The sequence below is a fragment of the Lichtheimia ornata genome (genome assembly GCF_029851405.1).
Source record: "Lichtheimia ornata isolate CBS 291.66 chromosome Unknown scaffold00189, whole genome shotgun sequence".
Lineage (NCBI taxonomy): Eukaryota > Fungi > Mucoromycota > Mucoromycetes > Mucorales > Lichtheimiaceae > Lichtheimia > Lichtheimia ornata.
Window position 1 is genome coordinate 1 of NW_026695508.1, and position 13,901 is coordinate 13,901.

Genomic DNA, 13,901 nt, shown 5'->3' on the forward strand with positions numbered 1-13,901 from the left:
ACGTTTCATTGTAAAGTTTGGAGATACAGGCACCTTTATGTTTGTGAAGTGTGATGCTATATGAGAAGTGGTCTTTGTTCATTGTCAAGTAGGTGGACCCTGGCAGAGCAAAAGATGCAGAGGGTCGTGTTGTGTAACACAGCTACGTTTGCATGAATGAAAGGGTCAATGTATATTACTTTATGGATCATCTGGGAACAGGCATGTATTGCTAGCTAACGGCCACTTTTATCCATTCATCATTGTTGCGAGATCCACTGCATGGGAACGATGCCCCTGCTCTAGACATTCATTTCCATGATTAAAGTAGGTTGATCCGAGCTGATTTGACTGAGCTACGGTCAAAGAGAGATTACATCACTCTGGACATAGAGTACGCTCGATGTAGCTCAACCGATGTAATCTTGTGTGAGCGTAACTCAACCAAATCAGCTCGGATCAACCTACTTTAATCATGGAAATGAATGTCTAGAGCAGGAGCATCGTCCACCTACAATAGAATGCACAAAGGTTGGGAATGCACAAAAGTGGCTATTAGCTGCCAATGTATGGCATAAAAGGGAGGGTTGCGTACCTGTCATGCATCGTCCCTGAAGTCCTGACTTTTTAGCTGAGGTACCCAAAGAGGTCCTTCTGCATCTTTGGCTCTCCAGGGTCTAGCTACTTGGCAATGAACAAAGACCACTTCTCATATAGCATCACGCTTACAAACATAAAGGTGCCTGTATCTCCGAACTTTACAATGAAACGTGGGGTCTTTGATAGAACAATGTGCTCGGCTTGGCCAACTGCACCTTGTGTGAAAGTTTCACGATCAAGCTTGCCAATCCCAGATTTCGCAATGTCGCCACCAGCCAAACTGGATCAGGGGGTCGACCTCTTCGACGACGACGACCAAAAAAATATTTTTTGGGCTAGTTGCGACATTGAACGTGAAACTTTCACACAAGGTGCTGTTGGCCAAGCCGAGCCCATTGCTCTAATAAACACCCCACGTTTCATTGTAAAGTTTGGAGATACAAGTGCCTTTATGTTTTGCATATGCTGTAAGCGTGGTGGAGTTGCTTTCTCCTAGTGGATGGTGTCGGCTGCATTAACGGAAAGATGAAGAGCTGAGTGAAATGGCACGTGGTGGTTACACAAACACGTCTTTGACAGGTTGCTGCACAAATGCATGATGATGATTGCCTTTTGTGAAGGTACGTAAGTAAACAGCATCCAGTAATGAAGGTGTGTCAAGGTATGTATCACATTTGCATGTAGGAGAAGGTCGAACTGCATAAACCAATTTGTATTATGTAAACCCACCAGTAACCAATCCAATGATGATGATGATGATGATGATGGGGTCACTCATCTTGAAACTCAATGCACGGGATCACTTCACTTTTTCTCTTCTCAAGGTCATCCCACTCCTCCTTATTGTATCACAAAAGGCATATACTTCTTGCATGACCGATAACCGGACCACCTTTATTATTCCATCTTCGAAGCAATAGTATGTAATCCACAAGCTAGCAAACTCCAAGCGTGTAATAAAAGAAACAATGCTTTATTCCATCTAGCAACATTGCCACCCATCGTCGTCTTCATCGCCCGCCATCATTCGTACTCGTACTCGTACTCGGCACCAGTCGTCAATCGCCTCGTCACAAATATCCAGAGTGTTTTGCTGATCCACATCTTTGCTGATCCACATATCCACACTAGAAACTTGATAAATTAGCCATCATTCATATCTCAATAGAAACCATAACAATCCCACTTACGATCCACAGTCATCTTGAACACCATGCTTCTTGAAGAGCTGACGGAGTTTCAAGCGAACGACAGCACCCACCGGTTGAATACCCAAACAATACCCAAAGTTTTCTTTACGGCAACAAGTAGCACGTACATACGTAGACTACCCCGATCAACTGGCCAGTGAGCACCATCAATCCACAAGAGCCTCAGCAGCATAAGCCATCCTTGAAGTATGGTCTTGATCCTTGATTAATCCACACATTCTAACACACTTTAGTGATTCATATGCTTGTAAAAGTATACCATCATCAGCCTCTTGTCCACGGCCTTGTTCCAAGTGCTACAAGGACATACTTGTAATATGAGCAATGGCAGTCGAATAAAGTGGAACTCATTTATACCTGCTTCCAACGACATCACCACGCTGTTTGCTGATCCATATGCACCACGTAAAAGAGCCTGGGGGTTGACGGCAACGAAAAGAAGCCAAGTGAGCTTGATCAACCCAAACAGATCGATTGGAACCCCCCACCCACCTTAGCTCAACCAGCATTAAGCCATTGCCCAATAAAAGGTTGTCTAAATAGAACAACGTTACGTGTCAGTTTGGTCTTCTTCCTTAGCAGTGAACTGGGCTTACCTTTGTTGTACGAGAAAGACTCGAGAAACACGCGCCGAATGAAATGCGTTGTTGCAAGTAAAGAGTTACCATGTCTGGTAATGTGGAGTGTTGCATTAGTAGCTAGCGAACTACTAAACACGGCTGTAGAAGCGTTTAACAAGTACCTTTTGAAGGACGGCGTTCACCATTGACAGCTGCTGTGTTCGTGTGGAAGGTGCAATGTAAAGAGCACGCGTGTTGCTGGGCAACAAATAACGAGGCAACTGCTGCGGAGCTGCTGACCCCTTCTGAGGCCACTCAATGACCCCACACACATCATCCACCCATCGTCATCATCACACCCTCACGATAGACAATAGGTACACGTAAATAAAAGAAATGATCCTCACGTATAGCAAAAGGGTGTGTGCCATTTTACACTTTACATGATAATGATGATCCAACAACACCCATTGTTGCCATACTACCATGTCACCTCGAATCAAGAAAGTTCAATGATGGGAATGATGGGACTGGAGCAGGACAATCGTTCATATGCATTGTATTGGGCAACAAAGGTGAATGGGAGGAACGGGCTATTAGCTGGCAGTTTACAAATAACTTTGCAAAATGATTTTTGTGAAATTGGATGATGTTTTGTGTTTGAGCGTAACTCACCCAAATCCACTCGGATCAAGAAAGCTGAATGATTGGTATGCTGGTCTGGAGCAGGACAAGCATTTACATGCAATGGATTGGACAGCAAAGGTGATTGGGAGGAATGGGCTATCAACGGACAGTTTGTGAAGTAACTATCAAATTAATTTTTCTCATCTTGGGTGTCGCTTTCTTTGTTTGAGCGTTACTCAGTCAAATTCTCTCGGCTCAAAAAAGTTGAATGATGGAAAAGATGGGCTAGAGTAGGAGAGTCGTTCACACGCATTGTTTCGGGCAACAGTTGAGAGTGGAAGGAAATGGCTAGCAGCTCCAATTTATGAACTGCTACTAGATGATGGTGTGTAAGTGCATACTCATACTTACATTATTGAGTTACTTTCCTATGCTATGCATTAGCAGATTGGTATCTTTGTGGGGTATGTTGTCAGTTTTCCTTAATCATACATCATGGCTTGGTTTATACAAGAGAGTATCATAACAAGCTATGATGGATTGAGAAGCTCTAACCTTGAAGCCAATCCCAAGCTTTGTAAGATAGGTTTTATGATTGTATTGGATGAAGATATACAATGATGTGGTGGGGTTGTCTTCAAAGTATATCGGTTGGATTTTGGGAACAATGTAAGGGGTAAAGTTTTCCACGTGGCAAGCTACAACTAGGTAATACCTTCAGCATGCACACTACAACGTTCTTTTGCAATTGATAAACCAGCAGCACCTCATTCTATCAATCACTCTCTTCGCTAACAACCACCATGTAACTAACAAAAGAATCATTGTCTTCTCACTCACACAGTCCCAATGCTGTTGTCCATCCTTAATGGCATGGTCTTTATATATACACGGTAAGGGGGGGAAGGATGCATTGTCAAGCCTTGCATTGGTCGACGTGTCGGAATTTAAAGAGAATTACCTCTAAACATTCTCATGTGAAGCGCGTGTATACCAAGTTGTGTCTTTTGCAGTTATGGATCCCTACTTGGACGCTCCCGAATCGCACACGATTCCAGACGAGGAATTGGACGACGACACCTTGTTGCAACTTGAACAAGATCTTGCTCCCAAGGCTTCTGATTACTATGGTGTCCTTAACGTTTCGAGAACGGTACGCAGTTGCTTTTTATGGAGAACAATAGCTGCGATCCACACCACTCAATGCTCACGGGTCATGTCAGGCAACCGAAGACGAAATCAAGGATGCATACAAGAAGCTTTGTCGATTCTTCCATCCTGACAAGGTAAAAGTGAATGCCATCCCAATAAGAACAAGCTAACGCTCTTTTATTTGCAGCACAACGACCCTAACAACAAAAAGGTGGCAGAAGCACGGTTCCAAGTCATTCAAACAGCTTATGAAGGTATAGCTAATGATGCTACTTGGTTTATTGGATATGGATGACTAAAAGAGTATGGTATAGTGCTCAGTGATCCTATCAAACGAGCTATTTATGATACATATGGCGAGGAAGGTCTCAATGCAAAGTGGGAAGTAGGACCCAAATACAAGACATCCGAAGAGGTATATATATGCAGAGGATGAGTATGGGTAGGATTTGGATGGCTTACGTATTGGATATGTAGATCAGAGCCGAATATGAAAAGAAGGAACGCTTGCAACGAGAACAAGAATTGGAGAATTTGGTACGATCTCGTGGCGAATTCCAGCTTAATCTCAATGCGACTGGTGTATTCGATCCCTATGAGCCACCTGTATTTGCTGGGTTTGGTCAACCACCTATCGCCCCCAAAAGGAGAGGTCCCCTGCATGCATTGACCAAAACACAGATCCAGCAATTGTTTATGCGACATACATTCGAGGTATATCTACAAAAGTGAATTGGATGAAAGAAGTAATGTTTATTAATGTCTTTTTATGTAGTCTCAAATTGGTGCACAGACACGAGCCATCATTGGAGGATCCATGTTGTCAAGAAATGGTATGGGAGGTGGCAACTTGATGGGTACGATTCGCCATACAGTGTCACCAAAGCTTTGGGGAGAAGTAAGTACCGCATCAATGTGTACATAACAAAGAGCGCTTATTCACTCGATTGTTTAATAGTTAAGCACCTCGTTCTTACATCCAAGGGTGGTCACGCTTAAATCATATTACAGCATGTCCACTGATAGGTAAGGAAGGATATCAAGGATAGGGAAAGAATAGGAGGCTAATTAACTTTGTAGCTTTGTGAATACTGTGGCACAAACCCGTACTCCATATGCTCCACCTATTTTGACGGTTACTGCTGGTCGACGTCTATACGCCACAACAACAGGTTATGTGACCTATCGAACGGGTGAATGGTCTCTTCTTGGATGGGGAGGTGATACCTCACGCAAAATGGACAAGTCTTCAGTGGCATTGGGCCTTGCCGGTGGTCAAAAGACGAGCAGCTACAGTGTTGAATTACAGGTAACACAAAAGAGGATGGCTGCATGAATGTGGGGAAGCAAGTTGAAGATCGACCCAAAAGCCTAAACAAATCTTTCTTCTATTACATAGACTGGTATTCTATCATCTCATATTGCTTGTGAATATACACGCAAGCTACCCAATCAGGTGCAACTTCGTCTTTCGGGTGCCTTGTCCACAGCAGGTGGCATCACAGCAAGCATTGGCAGTGATCACAAAGTGAGCAAACATACTCGATTTGGCATGTCACTTGAGTGTGGTCTTCCTTCCGGTGTTCAAGTCAAATTCCGGTAAGTTTGTATCTGAAAATAGAAAAGTGACGGCATCATGCGTTTGAAGCCTTGTCAGCTGATCCATCCCCTTTGTAGAATTGCTCGTCTTGGCCAAAAGTTTGTTTTGCCTATTATTCTCTCCACCGAGTTTGATCTTCAACTGGCCTTCTTTGGTGCTGTGGTACCTGTATCGATTGCAGTAGCATTGGATCAACTCCTTCTCCAACCCCGACGAAGAAAGCAAATCAAAGAGTAAGTGTACATGGGGCATGGATGTTATACATGTGTGTTCATAGTTTATACAATGTAGGAAAATTGCCCAACTACGTGAGCAACATGCTGAATATCTGGAAACCCGAAAGCAAGAAGCCTTAGAAGGACAACAATTAATGATGGAGATTGCTGCACGCAAAAAGAGACAAGAGGAAAAGAAGCAAGATGGTAAGCATTGAAAAACTTAAAGTGTGGAGATGGTTGGATGCAAGGAGGACTAATTCGCAATGGCAACCAATAGGCCTTATTATTGTCAAGGCATGGTATGGTTGCCTGGATAATGTTGATTTTGAAAGCGACGAGTTGCCTGAAGAAGTGATTGATGTCACTGTGGTTGTCCAAGCATTGGTGAATGAATCACGGGTAACGATCCCTGGAGGACATTCCAAGGTTAGTGATGTGAAGAGCATATGATAGAAAGTAGAAATGATCTCATTGGTGTTATCAATAGACCAATATCCTTGGTTTCTATGACCCATGTCTTGGCGAACGTAAACAACTTCGAGTACATTATCGATTCCAGCATCGTCTGCACACTGCTACAGTAGAAGATAAATCGCCACTGATATGCCCTATGCGATGTAAGTAGGAGGGTCAAGTGATGGGGGAAAAGGGTGTGGGTGGATCTGCAGATCTGTGAAGAAATACTAAAAGTGCAACACGACTTCCTTGTTTAGCACACATTGTTTAGAGACAGTCTTGTAAAAATAAAACGTGTTACACACACACACACACACACACTGTTCATGGTTTGCTTGTTTTCCCAAGAAGAACAAATGCATCAACAACTTGATTTCTTTTTTCACACCTTTCTTTTTCCCTTTTCTTTGTGTGTGTGTGGGCAACAATTGGCATGTCGACTCCGCAAGACCATCGTTATTATTATGCACCAGCTCTCCGCAGCCGTGGATCAGCTCAAGAGGATCGTCCGCCACAACCACCACCGCATAACAGAGTACCTCCTCAAGGTCGACATCCACAACCTTTTGTTCCTCCAGCAATGGCTACACCTTATCCTCATCGTTCTTCTCAACAACAACAACAGCAGCAACAACGTATCCAGCGAAAACCACTTCCTCCAATCCATGGTGGTCGTCCACCTCAACAACAACAACAACAACCAATATCACCTTCAGCAAGACATCGTCAAACTCGTGATCAGCCCACTGCATCAGCAGCAGCAGCAGGAGGAGGAGGAGTACAATGGCAACATCAACAAAGAAGACCACCACAACAATCAACTCCACAAAGAGGATTAAGCTATCAACAGCAGCAGCATCATCCACGAGCAAGAAATAGTAATAATAATCATGGTCCACAAAGAATTCCACAACATCATGATAACATGCGTCGTCAAACGAGTCTCACTCGAAATCGTTCACTATCACGACCTGATCGATATCGTCCAAGACCAAGCATGATCCGCAATACAACACCGCCTTCTCAACAAGGGCCACTTGTGCCACCACACGCTTCGAATACACCCATGTCTAACAACGAGTACAATGGTGTGCCACTCCACCGACCTGGCGTACCTGATCATAGACCTATGCCAAATCGCCTACAACAACAGCAAATCCAACAACAAAAGTTACGCCAACAGCAAGAAGCAGGCCTTGGTCATGCTATCCTCAGAAACCCTACGACTACACATGTACGCAAAACAAAGCAGCAACAGCATCAACAACAAGAAGAGGAGGATGATCAACCCAATGTCTTGACGTCATGGTGGGCTTGGACAGCCTATATAGCGACTTGCTGCTTTCCAGCTTGGTGTCTTCGTACTTGTTGTCGAAAACGTTCCATCTTGGTACAGCAAGCTTGGCGTGAAAAGGTACTAGTAGGAAGCTCTTTTTTTTTGGGTTATGCTCTTTTATCATACAAATGTTCATTTTCATGCTATGCAAAAATAGATAGCGTTGGTGCTTGGCATCATCCTGTTATGTTGTGCTCTCGTTTACATCACCTATGGTCTTAACATGACATTGTGTCCAGAGAACCGGAGCAACATTGCCTATTCAGCTGTGGGATCCGATGGTGTACGTCGTCCGGTGTATAGCAAAGATGTGCGTGTATTTGGCCGCGTGTACGACATGGATCGCATGAAGGAATTTTTTGCCACTCAAGGTCTCAACTTGACGAATGATTTTGAAAACATGGATATTGGAGCTATCTTTGACGGTGACACCAAAGGGGCTTGCTCACGCTTTGGAGAAAATGCTGCTTTGGGAAGTTGTACGCTTCATAGCCCATATGGTAACGTGTCCGTTTTGTGCAATGTACCCATAGCACACGATACTAATAGCGATACTAACAGGAGGTTCCATGACAACAAGCGGTGGTGGATGTATCCCTCTCAGGGAATTGGATACCTACATGAAGCCAACAGGGTCATTAGGTTTCGACTGGGTCGACTTGACATCATCATATACCTTTAGCACATTGACGGTCTTGGGTAATACAGGTTCGTATGCTGCATTAAGGACACACCACCCTCTTCCATCATAAACTCATATACATTGCTATAGTGCTCAACTTGACAACATACATGCATAATGACACAGCCATCTTTGGGGATTATGTGGACACTACGTTAAAAGCAGGGCAAGGCAAGGATGTGTCATACCAGCTACTTTATGAACCTGCAGGGTCACAAGCACGTGATTGTCTCGTGGCGCGATTTAGCAGCGGCATGATGGAGAGTGATACAGGTGGCTGCATTGCGGCACAAATCATTATGAATTTGATGCTGATCGTGATTGTTGCCATGATTGTGGTGCGCTATTCGATGGCATTGACGTTTCAATGGTTTATTGCGGGTCGACTTGTTAAGCCGGGTGGTCGTTCCAATTGGCTTGCATGGCGTTCTATCAAGGGTGGCAATGATGATCCAGCCAACCACATCCCAGGTCCTTATGCTTATTACAACCCCAACAACTATGCAGGCACTAGCAACTCATCATCCTCATCCAGCCTATCATCACGTCGAAGCGATAACATGGATGGAGCTGCAACAACAACAGCCACACCATCATCCGGCATGATCAAAGCTGAGCTATACACCATAATGCTGGTCACGTGTTATTCAGAAGGATATGATGGCTTACAAACGACCATGGATAGCCTTGCAAGAACAACTTACTCCAACAAACATAAGGTAACATACTACATACAACTTTCTTTTGAATCATAGTCACTCATTCTCATTACATAGTGCTTTATGGTTGTATGTGATGGAATGATCACTGGTGCAGGCGAGACACGTACAACACCCGATATTGTAGTTGGCATGATGGATCTAGATCCTACTATGAGAGAGCCAAAACAATCTTCTTACGTTGCTATTGCTGATGGTGAAAGACAACTCAACATGGCCAAAGTGGTAAGAGCGGTGGGAGATCAAAAAAGAGTAACACGCTATGCATCGACCAAAGCGATTCATGTGATTGGATTTTTAGTATGCTGGACATTACAAAGGAGTTCCTTGTATTGTGGTGGTCAAATGTGGCACCGAGGAAGAAGTGAGCAAACCCAAGGCTGGCAATCGTGGAAAGCGTGATTCTCAGGTACGTAAGACCTTTGATGACGATCATTGCAAATGCTCATCTTTACAACTTAATAGCTTATCGTGATGCAATTCTTTCAACGCGTTTTATTCAATGATCGATTATCCGAGCTTGACTATGAGATCTTTTGGAAGATGACATGGCTTATGAAGGGTGTTACTCCTGACAAGTTTGAGCTCGTATTGATGGTGGATGCTGACACCAAAGTGTTACCGGATGCCATCACCTACATGGTTGCTGCTATGGCCAACGATATTACCATCATGGGATTGTGTGGTGAGACACGAATTGCGAACAAGCTACAATCATGTACGTATACGGGAAAAAGGATATGGGATAGGTTCCTTCATCTCACACGCTATTTATTCAGGGGTTACGGCCATTCAAGTGTTTGAATACTATATTTCACACAATTATGCCAAGGCATTCGAATCTTTGTTTGGCATTGTGACCTGTCTTCCAGGATGTTTTAGCATGTATCGCATCAAAGCACCTAAAAATGGCGCATGGGTGCCCATCCTTGCCAATCCAGACATTATTCTCGAGTACAATCAAAACATTGTCACCACACTTCATGCCAAAAACTTGCTCTTGTTGGGTGAAGACCGGTTCCTTTCAACCTTGATGCTACGTACATTCCCACGCCGTCAAATGATGTATGTTCCTCAAGCCCGATGTAAAACGGTTGTACCAGATCAATTCCGTGTCCTGCTATCTCAACGTCGTCGATGGATCAATTCCACAGTGCATAATCTTATGGAGCTTGTACTTGTATCCGATTTGTGCGGCATCGCTTGTTTGTCAATGCAATTTTCCGTTTTTGTGGATCTTGTCGGCACACTTGTTCTTCCAGCTGCCATTTGCTTGACGGTGTATCTCATTGTAAATACGGCTATATCCAGTGATCCCCAATGGCAATCATTAGCACTCTTAGTGGCTATTCTCGGTTTACCTGCCGTCCTTATTGCAATCACCACCTTTAAGGTTGTTTACATCGGTTGGATGTGTGGTAAGTTTTACCCTTTTCCCATGTACTCCCCAACATAAAACTAACAGCATGGATGATAATAGTGTATCTTATTGCCTTGCCCATATGGAACTTTGTGCTTCCCATTTATTCCTATTGGCATTTTGACGACTTTTCGTGGGGTGCTACGCGTGTTGTAGTTGGAGAAAAGAAGGATAAGGGACATTTGGATGCTGAAGGAAAGTTTGATTCGTCTCGACTTGTTATGAAGAAATGGGAAGATTGGGAAGCTGAACGTACCGGTCAATCCATTCTACCAAGAAATCGCCCCATCTTATTGACACCTCAAGTCCCACCTCCTCCAGCTGCACCCACTCGATTAGCTAATCCCATCTTTGCCAACAGACAACTCTATTCTCCTCCTCTCGTAAAATCTTAGAATTGAATCTCTCGCTGTAAATATGTATAAAGATACCCCTCGTTTATAAAATTGACTATACTATTGTCGACCACTCAACATGGCACGTCTAGTGTAGGGTGAAGGTGAACGGCTTTTTTCTCGCTTGGATTCATGGGATGGTGGAGGTGGTGGAGGATGTGATCTATCTCTGTGAGGATGTGATCTTTTCCTTGGTGGGCTCATAGAACGGCTCGATGCTCTTTGTCGAGGTGTGGATGGTGAACGACGATGACTTTTTCTGTCAACAGGTGATGGTGAACGACTGAAACTACGTGGGCGTCTAGAACGTCCTCTACGTGGTGTGGATGGTGATCGATGTCGTCGTCGAGGTGGTGAGCGGCTTCTATGTCGATCCATATATGAAGATAAACGAGATGAATGGCGATGACGACGACGTGGTGATAATGAACGTGAACGACTCCTTGTATCTCGATCCATATCTGAATCACGACGATGATGACGACGACGGCGTGGTGAATCATATCGATGATGACGACGATGTTCATCTTCGCTTTCGGGTGATACCGATCGATGACGATGACGACGTTTCTTTTTCTCTGAAGAGGATTTCTTGTGCTTTTTGGATTTCTTTTTCCTCTTCTCCTTGCTGCGGCTGTCAATGTGCATCTCATCTTCATAGCCGATTGCTGAAGAACTGGTTGCTGCGACATTGCTGTAATCCAAAGGTGCTCCACCCTTATTCATAACTTCCACAGGTTGATCTGCTGCTGGTATCAAACGATTGGATCTACCAATACCAAATGGTAAGCAAATCAGCTTGTCTCTTTTACCCCACTATGCCTTGCATACCTGCCATAGCCCAATCCTTTTTCCTCGTTCACCTTATCCAATGGATCATCATCCGAATCATCGTTGCGTTTAATGGCATGTCGTAATTCTTCTTCAGTGACATTGCTTTCAATGGTGCGTTTCTTCTTTACGCCTCTATTATTCCCCACGTTAATGGATATGATTCTCATCCACTCGTATCCCAGGATACTTACAATGCAACTGCCATGGCATCCGCTTCAGCTTCTTTAATCTTGGCAAGCTCCAGTGCATGTGCTTCTGCTTTGTCGTCTTTGGAATCCTTTGCATACCATGTCAAGTCCTTGCCTACAAATATCACATGAGCTATGGATCTTGGCCACCCCCCCCCATTGTCGAAGCCAGATGTTGAACCGTACCCTTCTGCCATCGACCCACAGGAGCCATCAACGAATGGCCAAGGTAGTATTCACGATATTTATCTTCCTTGACATCTTCCCAACTGAACTATAAAGGATTCTCTGTTAACGACACTGGACTCCCATTGCTTCGTACAAGGTCAATCGTAGTTGCATGAGCCGTTATTTTTACCTGGTCTTTACCACCACGAACACCTATATACAATAAAGTGTAAGCCAAGCATTCCAATCGACAGCTTTTCGTATGTCAGTCTTTACCTCCTCGAGTAGGATGGAACATTGTAATAGTGCAAAAGTGGAGAAAGATGCGCGCACCATGCCTTATTTAAGCCACGCCTTTATGCTGCACAACTCCTGCCAAATCAGAGAATAGGCGTGAGCTAATCCATTGCTTGAGCGTTTTGCCAGCTATAAAAAGTACCATCCAACATGCTCGTTCACAAACGAAGCACTTGACGCAATATAATCTTATCCTTGTATCTACCGTGTTGCTGTCCTTGTTGCTATAGCTACACGTCTCAAGCAAGCATCCATTTTCCAGATCCACCCTGCTATATATGCGTATGTAATCCCTGGCAACGACGAATCACCTGCTTCATCCACATGTAACCTTCACCAAAGGCAACATTTCCATTTCACGAGGCAGAGTCGAAGATGATAATGAATTGTGATCCCCTTTATTTGCCCATTGTTATCCTTCCATGGAGATGATGTGCTATGCATATGCTGAACAAAGAGGCTGTTGACAATGAACGATTATTGCTGGCTATCCTCAAATCCACTCGGTAAGTACGCTTTAGTATGAAAGGGTTCCAGGTCATACCTTCCAATGAAGGTTCAAGTAACCGTATAGTTTGGTATGAAGAGTGATCATCTTTATAATATCAAAAAAATAGAGTAATTTACAAATTTGGGATAAAGGATTATAGTACAAAGGAAAAGAATGAAATGGGAAGGATAATAGCGAGAGGTGGATATCGTACAAAGGCAAAAAGATGGCACCCAGCAAAGTCAATGTAAATGGAAGACATCATTAGTATTGGAATGTATCATCACATCGTCGTATAAACTTACCATCAAGATTTCCCAGACGGCAAAAGAAAAGAAGAGAACGGGGAAAGAGAGGAGAGAAGAAGGAAAGAGGGAAAGATGGGAGAAGAAGAAGAGAAAAAAGCCGCCCGGGGTGCCCTCACCTCACCTATGTACAATAAAAGATGTCAGTTCAGCAAGATGAAAGCAGAAAAAGAAGTGTACTTACCGTGCTCGGGTGGGATCGGGCAAAGGAATGCAGACAAAGCTGTTGAAAAGTTGGGGCCAAGCAGAGGATTACGGAGGATCGTGCCGGTCACCCTTGATGTTAATCTCTATAGAAAGAATGTAAGAAAATGCTATTACATGATGAATAAAACATGCACTTACTGATGATAACGAAGTGGAAGACGAGGAGAAGAAGAAGCAAGCAAGCAAATAGGTCTGAAGATAGCTACAAGAAGTACATACGAATGAGATGGCATTAGATGATGTTAATAATCGTCAACATACCAAATGAGCGTGTGTGGGCGTATGGATGTGCGCAAAGATGATTGAGAAGAAGATGGGGAAAAAAGGTGCTGCGGAACGGGGGGTCGCCTTTTATCATTTCTGCGCGTAACACGCGACATGAGCACGCCATCACATTGATGATACCTCTTCCCTTGGCTTTTTTCTTTTCAATGCAATCCTTTCCCCTGATCATTGT

General features: G+C 43.9%; 4 protein-coding genes across 4 annotated transcripts; 2 read left to right on the forward strand and 2 right to left on the reverse strand.

The window, feature by feature from the left end:
* Positions 1 to 3,992: 3,992 nt before the first annotated feature.
* Positions 3,993 to 6,572, forward strand: O0I10_012969 (uncharacterized protein; the record flags this gene model as incomplete). The annotated part of the gene is made up of 13 exons (XM_058492847.1): positions 3,993 to 4,130; positions 4,201 to 4,263; positions 4,317 to 4,383; positions 4,444 to 4,544; positions 4,607 to 4,843; positions 4,905 to 5,027; positions 5,088 to 5,155; positions 5,210 to 5,438; positions 5,529 to 5,728; positions 5,807 to 5,962; positions 6,021 to 6,151; positions 6,225 to 6,373; positions 6,435 to 6,572. 13 exons carry the CDS (start codon positions 3,993 to 3,995, stop codon positions 6,570 to 6,572), a joined length of 1,800 nt encoding a protein of 599 aa, XP_058336384.1.
* Positions 6,573 to 6,836: 264 nt separating this feature from the next.
* Positions 6,837 to 10,955, forward strand: O0I10_012970 (uncharacterized protein; the record flags this gene model as incomplete). Its single annotated transcript, XM_058492848.1, has 9 exons — positions 6,837 to 7,817; positions 7,897 to 8,239; positions 8,301 to 8,447; positions 8,512 to 9,140; positions 9,198 to 9,365; positions 9,442 to 9,549; positions 9,606 to 9,858; positions 9,920 to 10,558; positions 10,621 to 10,955. The coding sequence occupies 9 exons, from the start codon at positions 6,837 to 6,839 to the stop codon at positions 10,953 to 10,955; spliced, it is 3,603 nt and encodes a 1,200-aa protein (XP_058336385.1).
* A 60-nt stretch (positions 10,956 to 11,015) lies between these two features.
* O0I10_012971 (uncharacterized protein) lies at positions 11,016 to 12,443 on the reverse strand (the record flags this gene model as incomplete). The annotated part of the gene is made up of 6 exons (XM_058492849.1): positions 11,016 to 11,724; positions 11,787 to 11,921; positions 11,981 to 12,092; positions 12,164 to 12,251; positions 12,336 to 12,358; positions 12,422 to 12,443. The coding sequence occupies 6 exons, from the start codon at positions 12,441 to 12,443 to the stop codon at positions 11,016 to 11,018; spliced, it is 1,089 nt and encodes a 362-aa protein (XP_058336386.1).
* Positions 12,444 to 12,488: 45 nt separating this feature from the next.
* O0I10_012972 (uncharacterized protein) lies at positions 12,489 to 13,677 on the reverse strand (the record flags this gene model as incomplete). Its single annotated transcript, XM_058492850.1, has 3 exons — positions 12,489 to 12,571; positions 13,422 to 13,513; positions 13,583 to 13,677. The coding sequence occupies 3 exons, from the start codon at positions 13,675 to 13,677 to the stop codon at positions 12,489 to 12,491; spliced, it is 270 nt and encodes an 89-aa protein (XP_058336387.1).
* Positions 13,678 to 13,901: the final 224 nt, after the last annotated feature.